The sequence below is a fragment of the Chelonia mydas genome, chromosome 12 (genome assembly GCF_015237465.2).
Source record: "Chelonia mydas isolate rCheMyd1 chromosome 12, rCheMyd1.pri.v2, whole genome shotgun sequence".
In the NCBI taxonomy this organism is placed as follows: domain Eukaryota; kingdom Metazoa; phylum Chordata; order Testudines; family Cheloniidae; genus Chelonia; species Chelonia mydas.
In genome coordinates, this window is record NC_051252.2 from 36,278,804 (window position 1) to 36,303,571 (window position 24,768).

Here is a 24,768-nt window from a genome sequence, read left to right on the forward strand (position 1 = left end):
GGGACAGGGACTAGACGTGGGGCTGAACCGGAGCCCTGTATGCCAAACACCCCCCAGCCCAGGTTTCAGGGGAAGGGGTGGAAGGATGGTGTTTCACATTCAAAACCCTTGGATCTCGACTCTGGTAATGACTTTTGCTTCTGGGTCGCCAGGGGCTGATATTTTGCCACTGTGTCACAGCTGGGTTCAAATGTGTCTCAAGGTGGCAGAAGCTTGCGAGGTGCCCCACAAGGGAGACTGCAAGGCTTAGCTGCATGTCACCGCTGCCTTGGCCATGCCTGTGCTGTCTGAGGGGAGCAAAGAGGAAATCCCTCCAGCCCCTAGTGGGATGAGGGCAGTGTTTGGGTGGCTCAGGGCCAGGACAGTTTTAATCCACCCTTCAGGCCAGCTGTCTAGTTGTGGAGGAGTTCAGCTCTTAGACTGCATTTCCCTAGGGGCAGGGACTGTGGTAAAGAGAGAAATACACTGTGGGCATTGTGGGTAATACAACTAATTATTCATTATAAAACGATCAAGTTCATCCCCTAGCTTCCCCAGACCAGCTGGGGTTGGGAGAGCTGCGGTGGGGGCACCTCCAAAATCTGGGGTCCTGCGCAGACTCAGAAACCAGGCAGACCCGACCTGCCAGGCCTGCCCCCTGCTGAGCTGCCTGCTGTCCTGCTTCCCGGGGCCACCTTCTGCCGGTTGGCATCTCGCCTGCTGAGGCAGGACGGCACCTGGATGCTAGGGGAGGGGCAAAGCTGTTCTTGGAAGCAGGTGGGGGAGATCCACCCGTTAATATGGACAGATCTGAAGAAGAAGCAGGGGTAGGCTGGGCAGGGATATAGAACAGGCCCAGTTACCCCTGGAAACCAGAGCCATGGCTCCACCCACATCCCCGGCTCTCTGTTGGTAGCGTTGCCATACCAACCGGGCTGGGCGCGCCACCTGAGCCGGGTCAGGAGCAGCTGTGCTTTTGGTGGGTCCCTCTGCAGCCAGAGCTAGGGTTATTGCTCTGTGATAGAAAGGCTGACCCATTCCTGCAGCCATGAACATCGTCCTTTCCAGGTAAGGTGGGCCGGGGTCCAGCTGCTTGGGGGTGTCCTTTCCCTTTGTCCTCCTGCCATGGAGCCTGCCAGGGAAGAAGCTTGCAGTGAGCGGAGGGAAGCTCCCCTCAGATACACAGGGGCATTACAGTGAGTGAGGACAGCTTGTCTGGGTGGACAGAGCAGCAGGCTGGGAGTGAAGAGACCTTGGTTCTCGTCCCACCTGATGCAAGCCGCTTAACTTGACCTCCGCTTTCCCCTCTGTAAAATAGGTGCAATGATACTGACCTAGCTTTGCAGAGGCTCAGTTCATCCACGTTTCTGAAACGGATCAAGGTCCCCTCCAAGATTTTGCTGTACACCCCAACAATGGGAAGGAGGAGCCTGGAGATTTAAAGGAACATAGTGGGAGATGCTCATTAATTTCACTGCAGCCTGAGGCGTTCTCACAGGGAAAGCCTGCACTGCAATCACTTGGGGTGACTATGCTCATGTAGACTGCATACCAAGCTAGCATCAGTCTCGCTAGCTCTGGTACCTGCAAAGCTGCAGCAGTCTGGGCTTCAGTGCAGGCTGGATAAGCCCACTCTGGAACCAAGGGTAATTACTCGTGCAGCCAGCCCACAGTGGAGCCTGTGCTGGCCACAGCTTCATTGCTCTGGTATCCAAGCTAGCTAGATGAATGCTAGCTCGGGTCCATCCATTCAAGCTGCAGTCACCCCCGATGCAGTGCACACAGATCCTTATGCACAGAGCACAGTAGAAGGTGAGGGGAGGTTTGCATGTCAAGGACCTGGAGCATGGGGATATTTTAGCACAGCGGCTATCTAAGACTTTTGGGGAACCCTGGGAAATAAACGTGAGCAATCTACAAGGCTCAGGAGTGGCCCGTAGCCGTGAAGTAGTCAATAGACTTGTAACTGGAAATTTTGCTTGTGTTCTGGTGTCCCTGAGCCGACCTAAGGGCCAAGGGCCTGAGCATGTCTCTGCACAACTCACCACTTTGCATGCTCACCCCCGCAACCCACAATTTTCACTGTCACTCACGCATACAAAGGGTAAACGAGACCTATGCTCCTTCAATGAGCATTGTTTGGCTCTCCATGAACAAGTGAGTGTGGGCTAACGAGGGAAGCCGGACATCTGAAAATGCGGCCCTAAGCATTTGCATCAAGCTCATGGGGGGCAATGGAGACGCAGCTTTGGCGAAGGGCTCTCCCCTACGGCTGCAGATAGCAACCCTAAGGAGAAGCGGTGCAAGAGAAACATCCTGTATATGTATCCTATGTTTAAGAACCGTGTAAAGCAGCAGCAACTTCTGGAAACTTTGCATCTGCTGGAGCTGTTAGACTATGATAACAAACATACACTGAACTGTATTGGAGCCAGATGTTTGACAGCAGAACTAAAGCCAAGATCCAGCCTATAAGCAGGGCCTCAAGCAAGAGAACAGAAAACACTGGGTCCCTAGAGATACCCAGGCTGCTGGAGGCAGGAGTCTGGCTGTAACTTCCTTCCCCTTCCAGCACTACTGCCAAGGTGAGAGGATCTGGCAGAAAGCCTCCTTCTTCCTTCCCACCACGACGCTGCTACCAGACCTGGCAGAGGTATGTGCCCCATGTGGTCCAGGGAGAAATCAGACCAGGCTGCCAAGTGCCCTATCACTGTGTCCCCAAAAGCACACAGCTCTCAGTAGTAGCTTGGATGGCTTCTGATGAAGGCCACACCCAGTTAGGGTTTCATTATTAGTAGGGTGACCAGATAGCAACTGTGAAAAAACAGAACAGGAGGTGGGGGAGTAATAGGCGCCTATATAAGAAAAAGTCCCCAGAAACGGGACATCTGGTCACCCTATCTATTAGGGACCTGTTCCTTTTTCCTAGCACACATGAGCGCAAAGGAGCATGTTTCCAAGGCTTGAGTCACGTCAGGCAGCAGCGCCCAGGCCACAGCCCATCGCTTGCCACCCAAGCAGCTCTCTGCAGAACTAAATGCGCAAACTAGCGCTCATCCACATCTTGGTTGTCACAACGCGTTTTGGATGAGAAATGGAAACAAAATTTTTCCACAAGACTCTTCATGTTGGTCAAAATATTCCAGTTCTGGACAAACAATCGGAACTGAAAACTTTTCAGGAAAACTTTTCAGGTTTTTGGAAAAAAAAAATGAAACTTTTGTCCAAAAGCCATTTAAAACCCTCTCACTAAAATTGGCTTTCAGTTTTATTGAAAAGCCTGAAACTCTTTAAGGGGAAATTTAGGGGGAAAAAAAGACCAAGAAAATGTTTCCAACTCTCCACAAAATTCATTGGCATTTTTCAACCTGCTCTAGTGGGGAGTAGCAGATGGGGACAGAGTGGATGGATCTCTCTCTCACACTGTGGTTTGTGGAATGCAAACACTGGAGAACCATGGAGGTATGTCTTATGGCGTAGCCCACATGGGAAGCGTAGATGAGCAAGGTGTTATCATGGAAGGAGAGCAAGGCAGAAGTTAGAGAGAAAAGGGTCGAGGAGGGCTAGGTCCCTCCTACCAATTCAGGGTATTCCCCACAACATATCTAGTATTCCATCCAGTCCTGTTTGGGCTTCCCACCAGTTCCCCGGTGGACCACTGCAGCTTGGGAGAACATCTCACTATCAGGAAATATTTCCAGATATTCAGCCTACATTTCTCCAACTTGATTCCACCATCTTTAGGTTTTTATAGGGACCCCCGTCCCTTTGGATTTTGAGGGCCTCGATGTATTTACACTAAATAATTCTGCTCCTTTTGTAGGCTATTACATCTCTCCTTCTCAACCAAACTATGCACCTTGAAGCTCTTTCCATCTTTCCTCTTAAGTCAGTCCCTCTAGCCCCTGCTCATTTCACTGGCCCTGTCTTTGAACTCTCTCCAGTTTGTCACTCTATTCCTGTAAGGAGGAGCCCAGAACTGAGAGCAGTAAAATCACGCTGAAAGACATGACTGGCTACACCACACAGAAGAGACAGAAAGGCCTAGGGGCCGTAACATGTTTAGTGAGTTTATTCATTGCAGCAAGCCTGGGAGGGGTGGCCATAGTCCCACATTGCCTAAAGCAGCAAATGCTCTAGAGAGCCAGCACTGTTTGCCAATGATTTATTTTCAACATGAGGTCAGGGGAAGGCAGTTTACTACAGTTCTGAGCCTTGAAAAATGTAAGGCCCCCCCATGTCTTTTGTGGCAATGAGTCAAGCTTGCATGATGGAGACCAACAGGCTTTATTAGATGGTGCACAGCTGCAGCACTCTTGGCAGAGCTGCTGGGGAACTAGACACGTAGGCAGACTGCAGCTGTATCTTTCCATTAATACTGCTCTTAAAAGAATTTAGGAAGGTCTTACACTGATAGCTGGGGGATTTGGGTTTCTAGAGGGGATGAAGTGACGCGGATTTGAAGTTTATGAAAGGAGCATTCAATAATCGGCTTAAGCCCACCAGTACCGTACCGGGCAGTGCAGCTGGGAGATGTGTCAAGAACGCCTGTGAGCGGAGCTGAGTTTAGCACCGCTCCCAATAGCTCAAGGGAAGGCTTGTTTTTAGCTAGCCTGGAACACTTGCTGTCTATTGACCGGGAGGGTCTAGGTTCAAGTCTCAACTGTTGTACTATGCAGATCACATACAGATGAGCCCAGCCAGCAGCCCAGTGTGGGGCTCAGCTGCACCAACAGGCAGCCACCCAACGCCAAATATCAGACCCTAGAAGCCAGGCTACACCAAGAGGCCATTCGTTAGCCACCCAGCCTCCCTTTCATGGGTGCATTTTTGTATCTCAAATAAACTGCAGACGCAAGTACCAGCACTAGAGAGGCTACCTATCCTGCTAGCATGTCATCCTAGTGCTAAGATGTGCACCCAGAATATATTTGCAGGTGCAAAATTGGCACCCCCATGTTTTTAGGTGGGTACAAACTGTACCAGCAAACAGGGAGACCTGGGTGAAAGCTATCCCCAAATGAGGAAACTGTGCCATGAAATGGCACTTCCCAAACCTTGCAATACTTTAGTCAGGGCTGCATTTCAGGGCGGGCAAACGGGCAGTTGCCTCGGATGCCAACTTCCATGGGGTTTGCCATAATGCTGTGCCTCTCAGACTCTTTTGTCCTCCTCCGCTGATTGGCCACTGGGGTGGGCAGGTTGCTTGTTTTGGGGGTGGGTGATTCCCACTCATGGGCGGAGGGGAAAATGGAGCACTGAAAACATTTTCCACCCTTGCCGGCAAAACTCCTAGCATGGGGTCTGGGTTTAGCCAATCCACATCACTTTTGACAGTGCTGTGATGGACAATGGGCTGCTCTGTAATAATGTATGACTCCTATGTATTTGTTTGACTGTGATTAGGGTGTGCTACTGTATGAAAACCTGGGGTGCATTTAAGAGGCTGACTGCACATAGGCAGGAAAGATACAGTGGCTTCAGATAGCCACCCAGCGGCTGACACGCCAGAGAGAATGCAAGAGCCTTGGCTTTGTTGTCCTACTTCTGTCCACCAAGGAGAACCAAAACCCCAGGGATACAAGTCATTCTCCTGAGGGAGGGGGCACTTGTCAGGGGGCTGTTCAGGGGAACACCCACAGACACACACCAGGTTGCCTGAAGAGCTAGGCCATCCTGGGCTCCGCTCAGAGGTTGGCCGGGCGTACACAGACCCTTTTCCTCTTATGCTTTGCTTTATTCCTGCTCTTAAGATTAACCATTTATACTTCGGTTTACGGAGGCTGTTTGGTCACTATGGACCTCTGCTTGTAGACGCCCAAAGGGAAGAACTGCAGCTGCCATACGCAGCTGGACCTGCTGAGTAACCACGAGTGATCCACAGGGTGCTGTAGCCCAGGTCTCGGTCTCAGAGCAGGATAATCACGCGATTCCACCCCAGGAGAGAGAAAGGCATGAAGCCTGACACCTGCGGGGGGGGGGGGCACTCAGATGGTACGTCTACACAGCGATAAACCTATGGCACCACGTCTCAGAGCCCAGCCCAGCGGATTCAGGCTTGTGGGGCTCGGGCTGCAGGACTACAAACAGCAGTGTAGATGTCTGGGCTCCGAGTCCCTCTCCCTTCATAGGCGCTCAGACCGTGGGCTCCAGTGTCTACATAGCAGTTTTATAGCCCCGCAGCCAGAGCCCCAGGAGCCTGAGTCAGCTGACCCAGGCCAGCCACTACCATGCCGCGGGTCTTTTATTGCAGTGTAGACAGAGACCAGAGAGGAGACGGGTGCAGCTAGCCCTGGAACTGTGACATATTCCATTATGGAATCCCTTAAAGCCAAGCTTGCCCCTGTGCTGGAACCCCTCAATCGCCTATCCCATAAGGCCCAGCACTGTCATGGGGAGATCATTTTGAAAGTAAGAGAAGGCACTGTGGGATGAAGATAAGGCGACAGGATGAATTGACTCATTGGGAACCATTATGGACTTAAACAGTACTGTCGCACAAAAACCCCAAATCTTGCTCCTACACATTACAACCAACTCTTGCAACTGATGCTTGTAAAATGTTTGGGACAGTTTTTGGGTCTAGTTGCAAGCTCAAGACATTCCGAACAGCAGCATCTGACAATGTCTTATCACTCAGCGTAAACACAGGGCCCGGATGTGACCTCCTACTGGGAAACTGCTCCAGCTGTTTCAAAGGCAGTCTAGACAAGTGGCCCAACATTTAAAGTTTACACTTGTCACAGTAGACTCTTGGGTAACAAACCATTCAGCCTGATTTACTGAATTTCTGACTTGGGTTGTTCCTTTTGTGGTTGAGCAACAATAGACACCTGAGACCCAAAGTTTTGTGTGTGTGTGTGTGTGTGTGTGTACACACTGAGCACTCCAATCTATGCATGCAAATGCCCCATTCCATACATACAAAGGTGTGGTTCTGATGCACACACGAGAGAAATCCTGCAAAACTCTGGGCTCAAGTTTCTAAAGCTGGGACATACCAGCACTAATGGTGAACTAACCCAACATGCAGCTCTTTTCTCCCCTACCCAGAGATAGCCAAGTGAGGATCATGGAGAACACAGTGGCCAACGCAGAGAAATATTTCGGCCAGTTCTGCGCGCTGATGGCCTCCTACGCCAGGAAGACAGCCAAGCTGCGGGACAAGTCAGATCTCCTGGTGAAGCAGCTCATCGACTATGCGAACTCCGAGAACGCTGAGCTGCGAAGCACCATGAAGAACTTTGCTGAGGAGCTGGCCAAAGTGCAGGACTACAGGCAGGCAGAGGTAAGGAGCTGCCCACACCCTGCAACACTGACTATGCCAGGATTGTGATCACAGCTAGGGAGGCATAATCTGACCATAGTCATGGGAGTTCACGTTGAGGGAGCAATGGACCTGTATGTGAGCAATACAGGAAACACTAAATATTTCATTGTCTGTCGATATACTGTGCTAGTGTAACCCACACACCTTCTGGGTGTGGTGTTCTGTCCCATCTAGTGGCACCGAGGCCACTTAGAGATTAATGAGTCTGCTCTACAGCCTTAGCTAAGGGCCATGTGGCTTTTAGCTCATGCAGTAGAGGCTCATGCACTAAGCTCCAGAGGTCCCAGGTTCGATCCTGCCTGCTGACGACCGGGGTCTGTCAGTGTTACACTAGCAACTAGTGTCCTGTCCTAGGATGGCTGGGCTCATTGCTGCTTTCCCTGTTCAGGGGCTGAGGGTATTGATCTGTGCAGCCTTCCTGCTCCTTTCCAGCCTGGAAGGGAGGAACCAAGCTAAGAAGGAAGAATTTTAGGGGTGAATCTATCCCTTATCCAAGATGACAAGCTCTGCATAATCACCCAATTTCTGCTTCTGAGGGGATTATGGGCCATTCTTTGGTTACTATTTGGGGAAGATTCACCCCCTCCCCTTACACCCTCTTCCATGTCTCGCTGTGCCTTTCGTGTTAAGGAAGTGGCAGTGGATTAGAGGGCCTTTCACCTCTCAGGTGTCTGGTTTGAATCCAACTTAGGTCAGGGTTAGGGTTAGGGTAGCATTTTAGTGTTGCCATCTGATGGATGTTCAGGGACTACATGAAACATGTTCATGGCTGCCAGCCCAGCTCCTGTTTTGAGGTCCCTGCTATAACTGGCGGTGTCGACAGACCAAGGACTGAATGATCTGGATCCCTTGAGGTGATAGAGCAGAGGGCAATTGCAGTGCTATTGCTTGGTGGCTAGAGGTCCCAACCCTGTCAGGCTCTCAGCCAGCCCTGTCTGTACCAAGTACATTATATCCCCGCCGTACTGCCTGTGTGAATTTCCCCTTTAGGTGGAGAGACTGGAAATGAAGGTTGTGGAGCCACTGAAACGGTACGGAGTCCAGCTCAAGCAGACACAGGTAAACGCCACATAGCTGTGACCCTGCCACATCCCGTAGCCAGCCGGCCGCGCCAGCCTTAAAAAAACAAAACAAAAACACACTTATCTCATCTCCTAGGCAGAGATCAAGAGGTTCAACAAAGTCAGAAACAATGAGATAAAACAACTGGAGAAACTGGAGAGACTGCGGCAGAAGTCACCCTCAGACCGACACACCCTCGTATCCTTTATGCCACGTTACAAACCCCGAGAGGTGCAGAGATAGCACTTGGTTAGGCAGCCTGATCAGCAACGCAGAGGTAGGAAGCCAGGGCTCAGTGGCTTAGGTTTCATTGTGGTTTCTTCCGAATGTTCCACAGAATCCAACAGAATCTGTTGGAAACCGACCTGCGTCAGGAAACCACCCACCCCAGTAAGGGAAAGCCCAGACTGTTGTAAACTAACCACAGGCTTCCCTGGGAACTAGCTGGAGCTCAGAGAAATGAGAGGCATGCAAAGGGATTGAGGGTCAGGTGATGAGGCGCCAAGTCCACCTCCTCCCAAACCACTTCCTTATCAAGCTGCAAATGTGAAAGGGGAGATTTCACACGTGCTATGTTTTGACGCCAATCTGGTCACACGCATCCTAAATTCGTTCCCAGACCCACGTTCTGCACATAGATCTTGGAGGGCTCAGTTGCTAACTACTCTAAGCACTTCCCCACACCAGCACTCACTGAATGGCGTGTGAATGGGAAATAGGGCAATGTTCCTTTCCAAAATATCCCTCCTTCCGCCCACCCAGGGAAACGCACCTTATTATATGGTTTGCAGTGTTGCTGTAGCCGTTGTTGGTCCCTGGACAGGAGAAAGGTAAGGCAGGTGAGGCAATGCCTTTTGTTGGACCAACTTCTGTTGGTGGAAGGAACAAGCTTCCGAGCTACAGAGAGCTCTTCCCCAGGTCCGGAGAAGATAACCAGAATGTCTAAACTAAATGCACGGTGGGTCAGTTTTGTAACCCAGATCTGAAGAACAGCTCTGTGCAAGCTCGAAGACTTGTCCCTGCTCCCGACAGAAGCTGTTGCAATAAAAGATATTACCTCACCCAATTGGTCTGTCTCTTGTTCTTTCAGACTTTCTGGGTGGGACCCCTTTTCAAAGGGATAATCTCGACAGCTCAAGAGATTTGCCTCTGCCTGGCAAAAATATTTTAAATGAGCAACCCCTTCCGCAGCTTTTCCAAAGAAGGCAATTCTCAGCTGAAAATCCCAAAGATCCTCAAGGGGGAAAGAAGAAATTGGATATCTTTGTGTAGACTCAGCTGCTGAGCAAGGTGGCTCAGCTTCTCTGGAAACAAAACATTGCATCCGGGAACTAGCATGGGCTCTCCCCAGAAGGGTTGCATGTCACTCTCACTTGTAGATTTCACAGCAGTACCATGCTGATTGGGGACCACACGGCCCCCCAGCTCAGCTTTCTACACTGGGCAGCATAGAGGCTCATGCATCCCTCGGGTCCTGTCCCCAAGAAGCCAGGTGCAAAAAGCACTCAGGTTTGTGCTCCTCATTTGCACACACACAGAGTTGCTTGACACTTTTTGAATTTCAATGCCATTTTTCATGGGGGGGGGGGGGGGAGGAATCAAATTTCAGTGCAAAACCTGGCAGATTTTCAACTCCATTTTTCATGAATCTTTGTGGGTTTTCCACCTGTTACAGAAGTAGCTGGAGGTTTGTGAGTTTCCCAAAAAAACTCATTGAAATTTTTTGGGGAAAAAAAAACCAAAAACAGTAAAAAATTAAAAAAAAAAGTCATAATTTTTACTGGTTTTTCCACCAACTCTGTAAGTGCTTTAAACAAGAGCTCCTACAAAGCGGTTGTTTGCATCGACAGGTTACCTCCCTCCACTGAGATCACGTCCCATGCGGCAATATTAGGGTGACCATATTTCCCAAAGGGAAAACAGGACACCGTGTGTGGCTGGTCCAAGCTCCCCCCACCCCCGCATGAGGCTGGGGTCGCTGAAACCATGCCTGCCCCCCCCTCCACAAGGCTTGGGTCGCTGGAACCCTGCCTGCCCCCTGTGTGAGGCTGGGTTCACTGGAACCCTGCCCCGCCCCGCAAGAAGCTGGGGTTGCAGGAACTTGACCTGCCCCCCTCCCCCACTAGAGGTTGTTGCTGTTCGCTGCAACCCTGCTTGTCACCCCTCCTCCCCTGTGTGAGCCCTGCCTCCCCCGCCCCCGCAAGGGGCTGGCATCTCCACTCACACCCCCCCAAATTCCCCCGCACCGCACTTTTGACAAAAGTGGGCATTTATCCCATTTGCTCTTGCCAACTGATCCAATTGCCAAGAGTAAAAAGGGGACAAAGGTCCACTATTGCCAGAAATGTTGGGACAGCCAGGACAGGGCTTAAAAAAGGGACTGTCCTGGCCGAAACGGGACATATGGTCACCCTAGGCAATAAGTGGTGTTCCTTCCGGGCTGATCCGCTGGTCTGATTTAAAAGGCACTCCAACAAAGTCACAGTCAAAGCTCGGCCTGTGTTTTATAGGGTGGATAGTTGCCATGTTTTCCCCGGGTGAAAATCCTCTTTCAGAAATGCAATCAGGGCAGTCAGTGTAAGAGGACAAGATTCCTTCCTGCCCACAAGCATCTGACAGTAACTGCTCAGTTCAGTTCTTCTGGGCTCAGCTGCTCACACAGACACCAGCACAAGGATCAGTGTGTCTATAAACTCTCCCCTTCTCATCGGATTATTCCTTGACTACTGCCGTCAGTCCCAGGTAAGCACAAGTTCCCCTGGGTATAATATTTGTCCTGTACCCAGGATATAATTTCAAGCAATGGACAGTAAAAGATTGTCAGGATAAAGCACAGGTGAGTGCTAGAGACACACAACTCAGGGCGGGACAGGACATTCTTAAAACCCTCCCTGTGGTATTTATAACACAGGATGGCGCTGGTGCAGTCAAGACCCAATTCTTTCCGATAGCACCAGGAACTGGAATCCAGCTTTTTTCTCCCATCCTGGGCTGTATTGTCAATTTAAGCTGTAAGCGCACTGCAGAAAGGACTCTCTCTCACTGGTCAAAAGTTCTGTGTGAAAACTAGTTGTTTGATGGAAAATTGGGTTTTCAGTTACACCACATTTCTGGTGAAGAAAATTTAGACTTTTTGTCAGAACAATGAAAAATGTTTTGGCTGAAAATTCAGGGTTTTTTTATTATTATTAATGAAAAGTCAAAATTTTTCATGGAAACTCTCCCCACCCCCCCACCCCCCATATTGCAACCACCTCCCCTCTTCCCACATACATGTGCAGAGCCTAGCACAATGGCACCTGATCTCAGCTGGCACTTCTAGTAGGGATTCATTTATCACGTACGCTGTTCAGGCCAGCGCCATTGACGGCAGTGGAGTGACTCCTGACTGACACCAGCGGGAGAGGAGAACCGGGCCTGAGGTCTCAGAGGGAATGCGCAGTGGACACACTAGCCCTGAGTGGCCCCTGTTTACTCAGTAGCGTGTGCAGCATGACTGTAAAGGGTTAACATTTGGATGCATCGCCTTCCGGGGCTGGGTGGAGGCTTACCCTACAGTTTTGTATTCAAAGGAGAAAAAAAGAATGACTGAGCACCACAAAGCATCAAAATACACCCACCCTGCCAGCCAGCTTCCCTTCTGCTTTTTCCCTACCTGATATTCCACCCCCACTAAGGCAGGCTTTATTTCACCTCCCAGCTGCTTTTCTTATCAACACACTAATGCACCATGCTCCACTGGTCCAGATTTTACGCCACATGTTTAGTACCTGAAATAGCCCTGCCATAAGTCTCATCCATTTTCCTGTAATGACATTCAGTGCTGATGGATTTGCGCCTTCCCTCCTGCAGCTAGAGAGAGAGGAGGAATGTCATGCAAGCTATAGAACCCTTTGTACTGGAAGGGAAAATTGTGGTAGGGCTCCCTGAGGGTGTCTGCCACCATGGGGATGCATCTGACCCCCCCGAACATGCCCACAAGAAACATCCTTCTGATTTCATATTCTGCACTCTCCAGCCACCTCCCTCACCTAAAGGAACCACCACTGGGTAGTTTATAACAACACTTAGTTCTCACATAAGGCTTTTCCACTGTAGATCTCAAAGTACCTAACCAAGGAAAAAGAAAAGGAGTACTTGTGGCACCTTAGAGACTAACAAATTTATTTGAGCATAAGCTTTCATGAGCTACAGCTCACTTCATCGGATGCATACAGTGGAAAATACAGTGGGGAGATTTTATATACACAGAGAACATGAAACAATGGGTGTTACCATACAGACTGTAACAAGAGTGATCAGGAAAGGTGAGCTATTACCAGCAGGAGAGCGGGGGAGGAGGGGCGGAGTGTGAGGGGGAAGGAACCTTTTGTAGTGATAATCAAGGTGGGCCATTTCCAGCAAAGTCAGCCTCATTATCCCCATTTTACAGAAACCAGGGAAACTGAGGCACAAAGACGGGGGAAGTGACTTGACCAAGATCACACAGCAAGTCAGTGACAGACCAGGAAGAGAACCCAGGAGTCCTGACTCTCAGTCTCCAGCTTTAGCAACTAGCTCAGCATTCAAAAGGAAGAGGTAACCTATCCTAGGAACAGGAAAAGGAGGAGCTGACTCCACAGACATTGTCTGTTCAGGACCCAGTCGCTCCTCATAAGAAGCTTTAAAAAACATAATAGCTAGAACCAACCCTGCTGCTGTAATAGCAAATATTCTCTGCATTGTACTTCTGTAGCTTAATTTACGCTGACTAAGGATACATGCAGGAAGCCAGGTGTCAGCTCCTTACAAGCAGAATTCAAGGCTTACTCAGCAGCTGGGCTTATGAATGTGCAAGAACAAATTGGGCCTGTGGCACCTATCTGGTCATGTGCAAATGTGTTAACTCGGGTGCCTCGGGGTGGTCAGTGCACAAGCAAAACAGGTCTCTGCTTTTTAAAATTCAGGCCCCATGGCTATCTGCACCTTCTGTTTATTCCCCATCTGAAGATGGAAACGATTGCAAAGCCATATACAGAGAATTAGGGGAATAATAGGAAGATGGGAAATAAGCAGTAGGAGCAGATGAACTCTTAGAAAACTAAGATCCTATGGTCACGCTAAACCCCCAGCTGATAAAAATCACAGGGAGGAGACACATAGAGAGCATATATGCCATGTAGGCTGAGTTGGTTCTCAAGGAAAAGGGCTAGGTAAATCCCTGCTGTCACTCTGCCAGTTTCCGTGGAGCTCCCTAGGGATGAATTTGGCCTAGATCTCTCATAAAGGTTTTCACAGGGCTTTAAGCTTATGAAACTACAGCCATAAGACGACATGTTGGGCCACGGTCTGTTCCCCCATGAAGCATACATGCCCTACTGCCCTCTGCTGGATAATGTCAGGCCTGCTAAAAAGCATGCACGTATATCACCGTCAAGTGGTGAAACAGAACAGGGATCTAAGCATGGGAGCACGTCAGAGAGAGATCACATCACCCCCAGAGTGGCTGCAGCCCCAGGAGAGAGACACTGGGTGAGTTTCAAAAGAAACCATTTACCTGATCATGGTATTGGCTTTGCAATGGGAACGTAAAAGGTTTTCTGTTCTGCACCCCATGCTCAACCAAAGCAGGCCAATGTCAGACGTAGGGGAGTTTGGATTCTGTGATGGATCCAGGATCTGGCCCTTGAACACAATATTGGACTGAGGCATTTGCACGGCAGTAAGGCAAATGCTTCCTTTCTAAGGTGGCTCATTGTAAGCCCTAGCATTGCTCCACAAGCATTAATCCCAGGGCTGCTTTATAACAAGGGTTTACCAGGGCACAGTCATTCCCCCAACCACCTCCACACTGGGACAGGGAGGCTTATGGATTTGACTGATGGGGGAGCTTGCACCGTAACCATGTCTGGGTCTCATTGCTGGTCCCTGTGCTGCAGTGCCTCTGGCCTGTCTACCCACCTTAGGGCTCTGTGTGCGCCCCATTACCAGCATATCTGAGCACTTCACAATCTTTAACGTATTCATCCTCACAACCCCCTAGGAGGTAGGGTGGTGCTATTGTCCCCATTGTACAGATGGGGAACTGAGGCAGAGAGAAGATAGAGGACATGCCCAAGGTCTCAGGAAGTCTGTGGCACAGCAGGGAAGTGCACCCTGGTTTCCAGGATCTAGGCTAGAGCCTTAACCACAGGACCATCCTTCCTCTCTAAAGGCCCAGTCTTGTAATTCTATACTCTGCTCCCACTGAGATGCCTTTGCTCCCCGATGCCCATGCAGTTAACCCCTTCTGGGTCTGAAGGAACGGCATAGGCACCATATGATGCTCTGCTTCCCTTGGGATTTTTCTCAGGCTGAGTCAAGCGTGCACAAAGTCTCAGCAGACGCCAGCCGCACCACCCAGCAGCTCAAGGAAACCATCGATGAGTTCCAGAAACAGAAACTGAAAGACATCCAGGTAAAGTTCGCTGTGAAGCATTCAGAAAAGAGCTACAAGAATTATTCAAGGTCTGGGAAACCTGCCCTACAGTGAAAGACTAAATCTGTGTAGCTTCTCAAAGAGGTTAAGAGCAGACAGAGCAAAGAGCCCTCTTCTATCAATGAGACAAAGGCAAGATCTTGTGACTACAAGTTGAAGTTAGGTAAATTCAGACTAGAAATAAATGGCACTTTTTTCCCTAAACTCTGACGGTAATTTTAACCATTGGAACACATTAGCTAGGAATGTGGTCAATTCTCCATCCCTTGAAGCCTTTAAATCAAGACCGGACATTTCTTTTGGAAAGATTTGCTCTAGGTCAGACAGAACTGCTGGCTTTGGCGCAGGAATCTCTGGGTGAGGTTCTCTGGCTTGTGTTACAGGAGGTCAGACTAGAAGATGATCACAATGGTCCCTTGTCTTAAAAGTCCCTATATCCCCCCGGGTCTCAGATGGATTAGGGCTCCGTTTGCTCTGGGGAATAAAGACTTTTAGGAGCAGTTTTGACTGTACAGCGACCACACTTTGGAGTTGGGGTTCATTCCTCCTCATTTCCCCACCCGTTTCCTTTCTAGTCTCTTACTGCAGCCACCATCCATATGGTCAAAGCAGAGCAAATGGAAATGCCTCCAGAGCCCCGTGATGCCGCTCCTTAACTGGCCAAAGGGGGCGCCCTTAAGTACCATCAATGCTGTTGAAGAGGGCAGGGTACTTGGTGCTTTCAGTACATGACTCGTCTTTCAAGGGGTTTCGATAATTCGGAGCAGGAAAGGGGTGGCCCACATTACACCCCACCCCCACATTTCCTTTCTTGCAGAAGATTTTCTCAGACTTTGTCACCATCGAGATGGTTTTCCATGCCAAGGCTCTTGAGGTCTATTCCAGCGCCTTCCAGAAGCTGGACGATTATGACTTTGAAAGAGATATGGAGGTACGTGGGTTCGAAACACATCGTTCTATTAGAACACTTGTACAGCCATGTCTATCAGCAGAGCTTAAAACATGTTGCCAACAGTAAATGAATCCCTAACACCTCTTAGAAGTAGGTAACCTCATCCCCAATATAGAGATGGGGAAACCGAGGCACACGGCAGTGGCATGACTTGTGACCTTGGATGATAAGTCTGTGGAAGAGAACCCAGGAATCCTGAGTCCCAGCCCACAGCTTTGGCCACTGGATCAACACTCACTAGATGAGATGTAACTTCAGCCCGCCCCAGTCTGAGTACAGCACATCAGTCACGTGCATGTTTTATTCACAAGGAGATAAGATTTTAATGAGCAATTTGTATTTCTGAGGCGCCTGTAATTTTCCATCACACGGGATCATCTCAGATAAAAAAAGCCTCATCAAGTCCATCCCTCTACAAGAAGATATACCCCACATTAAACCAGTACAATGCCTGCTCTGTGTGTATATGTTCTTCAAGCACTTGCACACTTCTGGCTAACACAGGGGATGCTTAGTGGCAGATTGCGTCCAGCCTGTAAGCAGGCGCGCAGGGCACCTTCCCCTTCGTGCAGGCACCAGGCACAGATGCAGCAAGGACTCCTCACTGCTAGCAACCCCTGGGGCACAAGCCACTATGGAGGAGCCAGGGTCATGGTCCAACCCCAGCCACCAATGGAGGGAAGAGCCCACACCTTCTCACGGGCTGGTGGCATTAAATCAAGCTGAGTTTTCCAACCCTCTCTCACAGCTGTTTTGCATTTGCCCCCAATTTATCCCTGTGTGCTAGTTATACCTACAGCAGCTAGGGAAGTCACAGAAACCGAGCTTGCACAGCTCCCTTGGCTTGCTTGCATTTATTCCCTGCACTATTACTTGGGAGACACCCGCTTGCACGCCAGGTCTTCATCTATGGCTGGCATTGACCCTCACCATTGGTGTGTTGCCTTCCTAGGATTTCAGAGCAAAGATCCAGATTGCTTCTGGAAATTATGATGCCAGGCCAGTGAGCGCCACAAACCCTTCCTCCACCCTGCCATGGTCCGCCAGCAGCCAGGTGAGAGAGACGCAGCGACGCATCGGGTGTCCCCTATTAACCTTTTGGCCTTGGATTAGAGCCCGAGCCCAAGGCCGTCCCCCCAGTGCTCAAAGAAAGTAAATTCAAACCACTCCGGTGGAAAAGTGACCCCTAAGGAGGAGATTGGCTGTCACCACTTCCAAAGCTGAGCTCATGGAGTGCCACCCATGTACTCCCAGGCTAACATTGCTGATTGGCTGTTTTCTCTAATTGTCTCCCGCTCAGTCTCTTCCCTCTTTCCCCCTTCCCTGGCCCCCATCGCCTTCTTTTCCATGTACCCTATCCCTTCCCTTTTCTTTCCATTTAGCTGAGCCCCTCCTAGCTCAGACACCAGAAGGAACCATCATGACCATCTAGTCTGACCTCCTGCGCATCGCAGGCCACAGAACCTAACACTCCCCCACCCCCCGCACTTCTATGGTAGGCCCCTAACCTCTGGCTGCGTTACTGAAGTCCTCAAATATGGATTTAAAGACAGAGTTACAGAGAATCCACCATTTCCTCTAGTTCAAACCTGCAAGTGACCCCTGCCCCAAGCTGCAGAGGAAGGCACAAAACCCAGGATGTCTGCCAATCTGACCTAAGGGAAGATTCCTTCCCAATTATGGCAATCTGTGAGACCTTGAACATGTGAGCAAGACCCGCCAGCCAGACACCTACGAAAGAATTCTCTGTAGTTACTCAGAGCCCTCCCCGTCTAGTGTCCCATCTCCAGCTGTTGGAAATATTTGAGGATAGCAGTCACGGATGGGCCATATGCCATTGTAGGCAATTGCATCATAAACTTATCAAGCTCAGTCTTAAAACAGGTTAGTTTTTTTGCCCTTATTACCTCTTTGGAAGGTTGTTCCAGAACTTCATTCCCCTGATGCTTAGAAACCTTTGTCTAATTTCAAGCCTACATTTATTGATAGCCCATTTATATCCATTTGTTCTTGTGCCAACATTGGCCGTTAACTTAAACAACTCCTCTTCCTCCCCGGTGTTTCTCCCTCTGATGTATTTGTAGACAGCAATCAGATCTCCCCTCAGCTTTTCTTTTATTAGGCTAAACAAGCCAAGCTCTTTAAGTCTCCTCCCATAAGGCAGTGTGACAGGATCAGGCCAGATGGCCACAGGAAAGTGACTGAAGGCAGATATATTAGCCCCAGGTTAAGTAGGTCCCTTTTCCCTGTGTAAGGTAACAGGGAAGGTTCCAGAAAAATCAGGAACTTTCTGGAAACAATTAAGGCAGACAGGCTGATTAGAACACCTGCAGCCAATCAAGAAACTGCTAGAATCAATTAAGACAGGCAGGCTAATCAGGGCACCTGGGTTTAAAAAGGAGCTCACTTCAGTTTGTGGTGTGCGTGCGAGGAGCTGGGAGCAAGAGGCGCAAGAAGCTGAGAGTGAGAAGGCGTACTACTGGAAGACTGAGAAGTACAAGCATTATCAGACATCGGGAGGAAGGCCCTGTGGTGAGAATAAAGAAGGTATTGGGAGGAGGCCATGGGGAATTAGCCCAGGGAGTTGTAGCTGTCATGCAGCTTTTACAGGAGCCACTGTAAACAGCTGCAATCCACAGGGCCCTGGGCTGGAACCCAGAGTAGAGGGCGGGCCTGGGTTTCCCCATCCCTCCAACTCCGTACTTGATACCGGAGGAGTTGACCTGGACTGTGGATTCCACCAGAGGGGAAGGTCTCTGGCCTGTTCCCTGATCCACTAGGTGGATCAGCAGAGACTGCGGGGATTGTTCTTCTTCCTTTTCCCCATGCTGGCCCGCGATGAGGCTAACTGAGTGAATGGCAGATTTGAGCCACGAAAGTGGCCAAACTGAGGGCTGCTGTGAACCTCTGAGGCGAGCAAATTCGCCAATAAGCGCAGGACCCACCAAGGCAGATGAGGAACTTTGGCACAGCAGGTTCCCCATTCCTCTGATCATCCTAGTAGCCCTTCTTTGCTACTTCTCCCTGCCTCCAAAAAATAATCGTGGCATTAATGTGACATTTGTCATCACACTGCTCACTCTACTTGTGTGTTCTACCCCTTCCCCCAACCTGCGTCTGTTTTGTCTCTCTAGATTGTCAGCTCTTCTGGCAGAGAACTTCTCCTGTTTGGTGTTTGTGTAGCACCTAGCAAAACGGGGCCCGTTCTTGTTTGGTCCTTAGGCACTACCGCAGTAAATGTGGTTAACAACAACAATGTACCCAGTTATGTAGTATTTGGCTCAAGGAGCCCAGCTTAACAGTATTTGGGGAACTGGCATAAGTTAAGCTCCTTTTAGAACTGATTTTGAAAGTTACAGATAAGGAGGAAGGATATTAAACAGCTCCTACCTTGTTTACCAAAATATATAACATCTGCTATTAAAAAGCACCAAGACAAGCATCTTGGCATATGATGATCAAGGAAGCGTGTCACAGTGAAAAAGGTCCAGGAAATTTAAACAAATATTTAACATATACATATGAGAAAATATTATTTTGTAGCTAATGCATGAGCAACTAAGAACTTCACAGGGGTCACTGAGCTGTGGATACATTTGGGGGTTCTTTTATCTAGCTAAACCCCAAACTTGTTCAAGTTCACCCTAGCCCATTTGACACAGCTCTAGCTATGATCAGAGATGGGCCTGGTCATGATATATGGAATCACAGTTTTTCTTGAACGGGAGATATTTATTAAGAAACAAACAGATTCCTACACAGCTCAAGTTCCAGCATGGCTTGCTATTGTTTACCAGGGCCTACAGCCTGGCTAGAAGTCTGTGCAGCACAGAGTTAGATAGCGGCTGGATCATGTAACTAAGTAAAGATAGCATTGTAGGCCCAAGTATCAAAGTTCAGATTCAGATCTAAGTTTCCCCACAGTCTGAGGGGTGTTTTAGATCTGGGGTTTTGGCTTGGGTCCCCTCTTACTGGTAGCCTGAAAGCCAGATTTCAGGCTCGCTGGTGCAATTCTGGAGTAACCTCACTAAAGGAAACCTATAGCAGAAGAGAGGAGATCAGAATGGTACGCTGCATAATGGCTTTCTACATCTTCATTTCTAGAGCGTTCGGAGCACTCTACAGAGGCAGGAAGACAGTGAAGAGGACTCCGAAGAGAACGTGTTGCAGGATTTCAGCAATCCAGAATATGCACAGATTAGGCGGTAATTGGACAGCAGGACTAACCAGCCACGCTCATGAGAGCTGGATGTATTTATTCTTAATTCCACTGTACATTCCCTTATTGAACCTTAGATTTTCCGCGAAGGCAAGGAACTCTCAATGAGGCTCTTAAGCAATTTGGAGCCTCTGTAAATGCATTGTTCCCAAGCACTGCGGAGGCTCTAATTTGGAGACTGATTCTTAGTACTAGAGGGGAACCAAAAGGTTTATTTGCAAGTTGAACATCCTCTGGGATAGCATGTGGGGTGGACTGTCTGTTGGCATTACTCTGTGTTATTACAAACCAGCAATGGACCTCAGGTTACACACCATTGTGCTCGTACATCATGCACTGAGTGAGTGAGTTCCATATGAACAAACAAAACCCGCTGGCTGAAGTCTGGGAAAGCAAACTTGTACCCAACTCCCAGAAACAGCTATCCTCTGAGGGGTGCGTCTCCCACAACTGAGTGGGATCCCTGAAGAAACAAAAACCCTCATCTACCTACTCAAAATAGCCACTTTAAAGGCAGGTCTGAATCTCTCACCAATGAGACATGTAAAAATCACAGCTCACTTCCAACTAACATACATCGTCTTCTTTACAGAGTTCTGTCTACAAGTCTGTCCAATGGGCACATCCCAGTAGCATGCAGGATACCAATGTTATACTGTAGGATATTGACTATGTCAGAAGTATAATCGCATTTTCCCACTACTATAATTTTACCTACTGATTAATTAACCATGTAACTATGGTTAGCTCAGTGGGCATTAGTTGCAATGCAGTTAGTGACAATGCAGTTGTCAGTCATTCGCTCTTTGCTGCAGTTGGCTATTTCCATGTGACATAATAAACAGTTATTTTATTTGTGCCCTCATTTATTTTAGCGTGGGTGAAAGGTACCAGATTGCTGGCCCTGGAGAATGAAGGCCTCTGGGTAGGTCCAAAGCAGCTATAGCTTGGGCAGCATCACTGCAAGTTTTTCTCACGTGGCCACCAACATTCTTCAACCCTTCCAGCCGAGTCCTATCTCAATGGCCTAGTCAGTCCGTGGCATCTCTCCTGCGACTGCTAGCTAGGGGGCCAATTACTGCCGATTGTTGGGGTGTTTTCTCTGACAGGGACCTCTGTCCACTAGGAACTGGTCGGAGACCATCACCACCACCACCACCTTAGGTGCCATACTGACATTTAATTAAATGCATGCTTTCTCTTTTCCCTTTGCCCCAAACCAAACTTCTGCTGTAATCCTAACAACAACAACTACCACCCCCACCTCAGCAGACTGAGAATCTAGTAGTCGACACAGGAGATTGAGAGATATGAGAAAGCAGAGAAAGGCATCACAAGGACCAGTGGCTGGAAGCCAAACAAATTCTAGTTAGAAATAAGGAACAAACTCTGAAGGGAAAGGATGGATTCTCCATCTCTTGGAATCATCAAATCCAGCCTGGATGCCTTTCTGAGATAGAGGTTTTCATCAGCCTCAAGTGACTAGGCTCAGTGATAACAGCAGCTGGATGAAGTTCTCTGCCCTGCGCTGTGCCGGAGGTCAGACTTAGAGCAGGGGTTCTCAAACTGTGGATCGGGACCCCACTGCCTGGTCGAAGGCCACAGTCTTTGCAGCACTTCAAGCCCTGGCCTACAGGATTGACTCTGGGTGGACCACCCACCGGGCAGCCCAGGCGAGTGTTTGTGATGGAGTCAGTGCCACCTGGGCTCAGAGCAGAACCAGATTTACAATGGCGCCATGGAGCCGGGCCCATACTTAGAACGGGTGCCAGCCTGCTCTGCTTGCCCTGCACTCCAAGATCCCACCAGCCTGCTGGCTCCCCCCCGCCCACCACTTGCTCCTCTCAGCCTGCCTGCCAACCTCCTCTCCACCCTCTGCCCCACTTACCAGCTCCTCTTTGCCCCCTGGCTAGACCACAGTGCACCTCCGGCTCCGTGCAGTCTCTGCTTCCCACCACCTGTGGGTCCCGCCTACCTCTCCAGAGCCGCCTGGGACTGGTGCAGAAGCCTGGCCAATCTCAGCCAGTTTGTGGGGGGGACCATGTGGGGGGCTTGGATGGGCCCCTCCAGGCAAGTGGATCCTGAGGGAGCCCAGCTGGGGCAGACCCTGGCCTGGCTGATTGCGCCACTCCTGAGGGCTGGAGTGATTCCTGGTCCCAGGTCAGCCTGGCAGACACAGTTGCCTCCCAGCAGGGCCGGTGAGCGCGGCTAGGAGCAGGATGTGGGTCTCTGTGTGTAGTGCTGGGCAGTTGTGGTGGGGCTGTGGGCAGGGGGGCACTGGACAGGGATGGTGTTGTGCAGGGCACTGTGCATTTGTGGAGGGGGTCATGAGGGGCAGTGGGCATAGTGGGTCCAGGGGGGCTCTGGCAATAGGGTGTAGGGCGGGGAGACCATGGGGAAGGGGCATGCTGGCAGCACAGGGCCAAGCAGTTGCCAGATGCACAGTGACCTGCCAGTTTGTAAACAGTGTCCTCGCACTGGGCTGGGCGGAGCGGGGCCATCCCTGCCATGCCCCTGGCTGGCCCCTCACTCCAGGGACCAAAGTCCCCGTACCATGCTCCATTGCCCCCATGGAGGCCCACAAATGTGTTTGTTAGGTTAATCCAGCTCTGGCTCAGTTACATTAAACAGTTCCTGGAACAGTCCCCCAACTCACGTGACCTCTGCCCAGTGACAAAGGAGAGGACTGAACAGCCAGCAAGGGGTTTGGCTTGGGCTGGAGCTCAGTTGAGCTACTACCAACTATCCAGCCAAATGCCACAGACCAAGCTACAAAATCCAGGTGGAGCGAGGTGCTCCTGCGGCACCATGTGCCATTCTAGGATGTGCTGGTTACGCTGGCCTCCCATTAGAACGCACCACAGCATCTACTTATAGTACCTGGCTCCCATTCGTGTAGTATCTGAGCACTGTACCATCTCTAATGTATTTATCCCCATCACACCCCTGTGAGGCAGGGCAGGGCTATTGACCCATTGTAGAGATCAGGAACTGAGGCACAGAATCACATAGGAAGTTTGTGGCAGAGAAAAGAGCACCCTGACCACTGGGCCATTCTTTCCTCTCGCAGTAGCCCTTTCATTTGTGACTCATGGGGGCTTCCACCAAGACAGTGGAGTTTTGCATTAGAGGCTCCCAGGGGTATGTTTGTACTGCATTATTAACCTGGATCTGTGGGACCCAGGCTTGTGAGCTCAGTGTTTCCAAGCCCGCGCTTGAGAGTCCATGCTGCATTGTAAATCTGGACCTGGATCTCCCAGCCATGCTAACATGTCCATACTGCACTGCCCAGACCTTGGCACAAAAAGTGGGAGTGTGCTAATAAAGTTTGCGGATGACACGAAGCTGGGAGGTATTGCCAATACAGAGACGACCGGGCTATCATACAGGATGATCTGGATGATTTTGTAAACTGGAGTAATAGTAATAGGATGAAATTTAATAGTGAAAAGTGCAAGGTCATGCATTTAGGGATTAATAACAAGAATTTCTGTTATAAACTGGGGACGCATTATTTGGAAGTAACAGAGGAGGAGAAGGACCTCAGAGTACTGGTTGATCACAGGATAACTATGAGCCGCAAATGTGATATGGCCGTGAAAAAAGCTAATGCAGTCTTGGGATGCATCAGGCGAGGTATTTCCAGTAGAGATAAGGAGTTGTTAGTACCATTATACAAGGCACTGGTGAGACCTCATCTGGAATACTGTGTGCAGTTCTGGTCTCCCATGTTTAAGAAGGATGGATTCAAACTGGAACAGGTACGGAGAAGGGCTACTAGGATGATCCGAGGAATGGAAAACTTGTCTTATGAAAGGAGACTCAAAGAGCTTGGCTAGTTTAGCCTAACCAAAAGAAGGCTAAGGGGAGATATGATTGCTCTCTATAAATATATCAGGGGGATAAATACCACGGAGGGAGAAGAATTATTTAAGCTCAGTACCAATGTGGACACAAGAACAAATGGATATAAACTGGCTATCAGAAAGTTTAAACTTGAAATTAGACGAAGGTTTCTAACCATCAGAGGAGTGACGTTCTGGAACAGCCTTCCAAGGGGAGCAGTGGGGGAAAAGACATATCCGGCTTCAAGACTAAGCTTGATAAGTTTATGGAGGGGATGGTATGATGGGATAGCCTAATTTTGGCATTTAATTGATCTTTGACTATTAGCAGTAAAGATGCCCAATGGCCGATGATGGGATGTTAGATGGGGTGGGATCTGAGTTACTACAGAGAATTCTTTCCTGGGTGTCTGGCTGGTGAATCTTGCCCACATGCTCAGGGTTTAGCTGATCGCCATATTTGGGGTCAGGAAGGAATTTTCCTCCCGGGCAGATTGGCAGAGGCCCTGGGGGCGTTTCGCCTTCCTCTGCAGCGTGGGGCATGGGTCACTTGCTGGAGGATCCTCTGCACCTTGAAGTCTTTAAATCACAATTTGAGGACTTCAATAGCTCAGACATAGGTTAGGGGTTTATTACAGGAGTGGGTGGATGAGATTCTGTGGCCTGCATTGTGCAGGAGGTCAGACTAGACGATCATAATGGTCCCTTCTGACCTTGAAGTCTATGACTCGGCTCCGCAGTTTGAGCTGCATCCATGCTGCCAAATGACAGGGCTTGGATCCAAGTCACAGCAGGACTCGGGCTCTGACCCACCCCCCTAGCAGGGACGTGGGTCCTGAGTGCTTGCTGATCCTACTCAGGCTGATCTGTATGTAGACAGAAGGGGGCTTGGGCTCAAACCTGAGTCAGAGCTCAGGCTGTGTG

The 24,768-nt window shown here is 49.7% G+C and overlaps 1 protein-coding gene across 1 annotated transcript; it reads left to right on the top strand.

The window, feature by feature from the left end:
- The first annotated feature begins 912 nt into the window (after positions 1-912).
- On the top strand, positions 913-20,839 carry CIBAR2 (CBY1 interacting BAR domain containing 2). Its single transcript, XM_007059285.4, has 9 exons — positions 913-1,047; positions 7,033-7,267; positions 8,300-8,368; positions 8,468-8,569; positions 11,108-11,113; positions 14,703-14,807; positions 15,646-15,759; positions 16,733-16,834; positions 19,885-20,839. Exons 1-9 carry the CDS (start codon positions 1,028-1,030, stop codon positions 19,987-19,989), a joined length of 858 nt encoding a protein of 285 aa, XP_007059347.2. The 5' UTR covers positions 913-1,027; the 3' UTR covers positions 19,990-20,839.
- The last annotated feature ends 3,929 nt before the right edge of the window (positions 20,840-24,768 follow it).

Coding starts and splice junctions, on each gene's coding strand:
- CIBAR2 (XM_007059285.4), top strand. CDS start 1,028: ATGAACATCGTCCTTTCCAG. Junction 8,369..8,467: donor TCCAGCTCAAGCAGACACAG/GTAAACGCCACA, acceptor CTCATCTCCTAG/GCAGAGATCAAGAGGTTCAA. Junction 15,760..16,732: donor ACTTTGAAAGAGATATGGAG/GTACGTGGGTTC, acceptor TTGCCTTCCTAG/GATTTCAGAGCAAAGATCCA.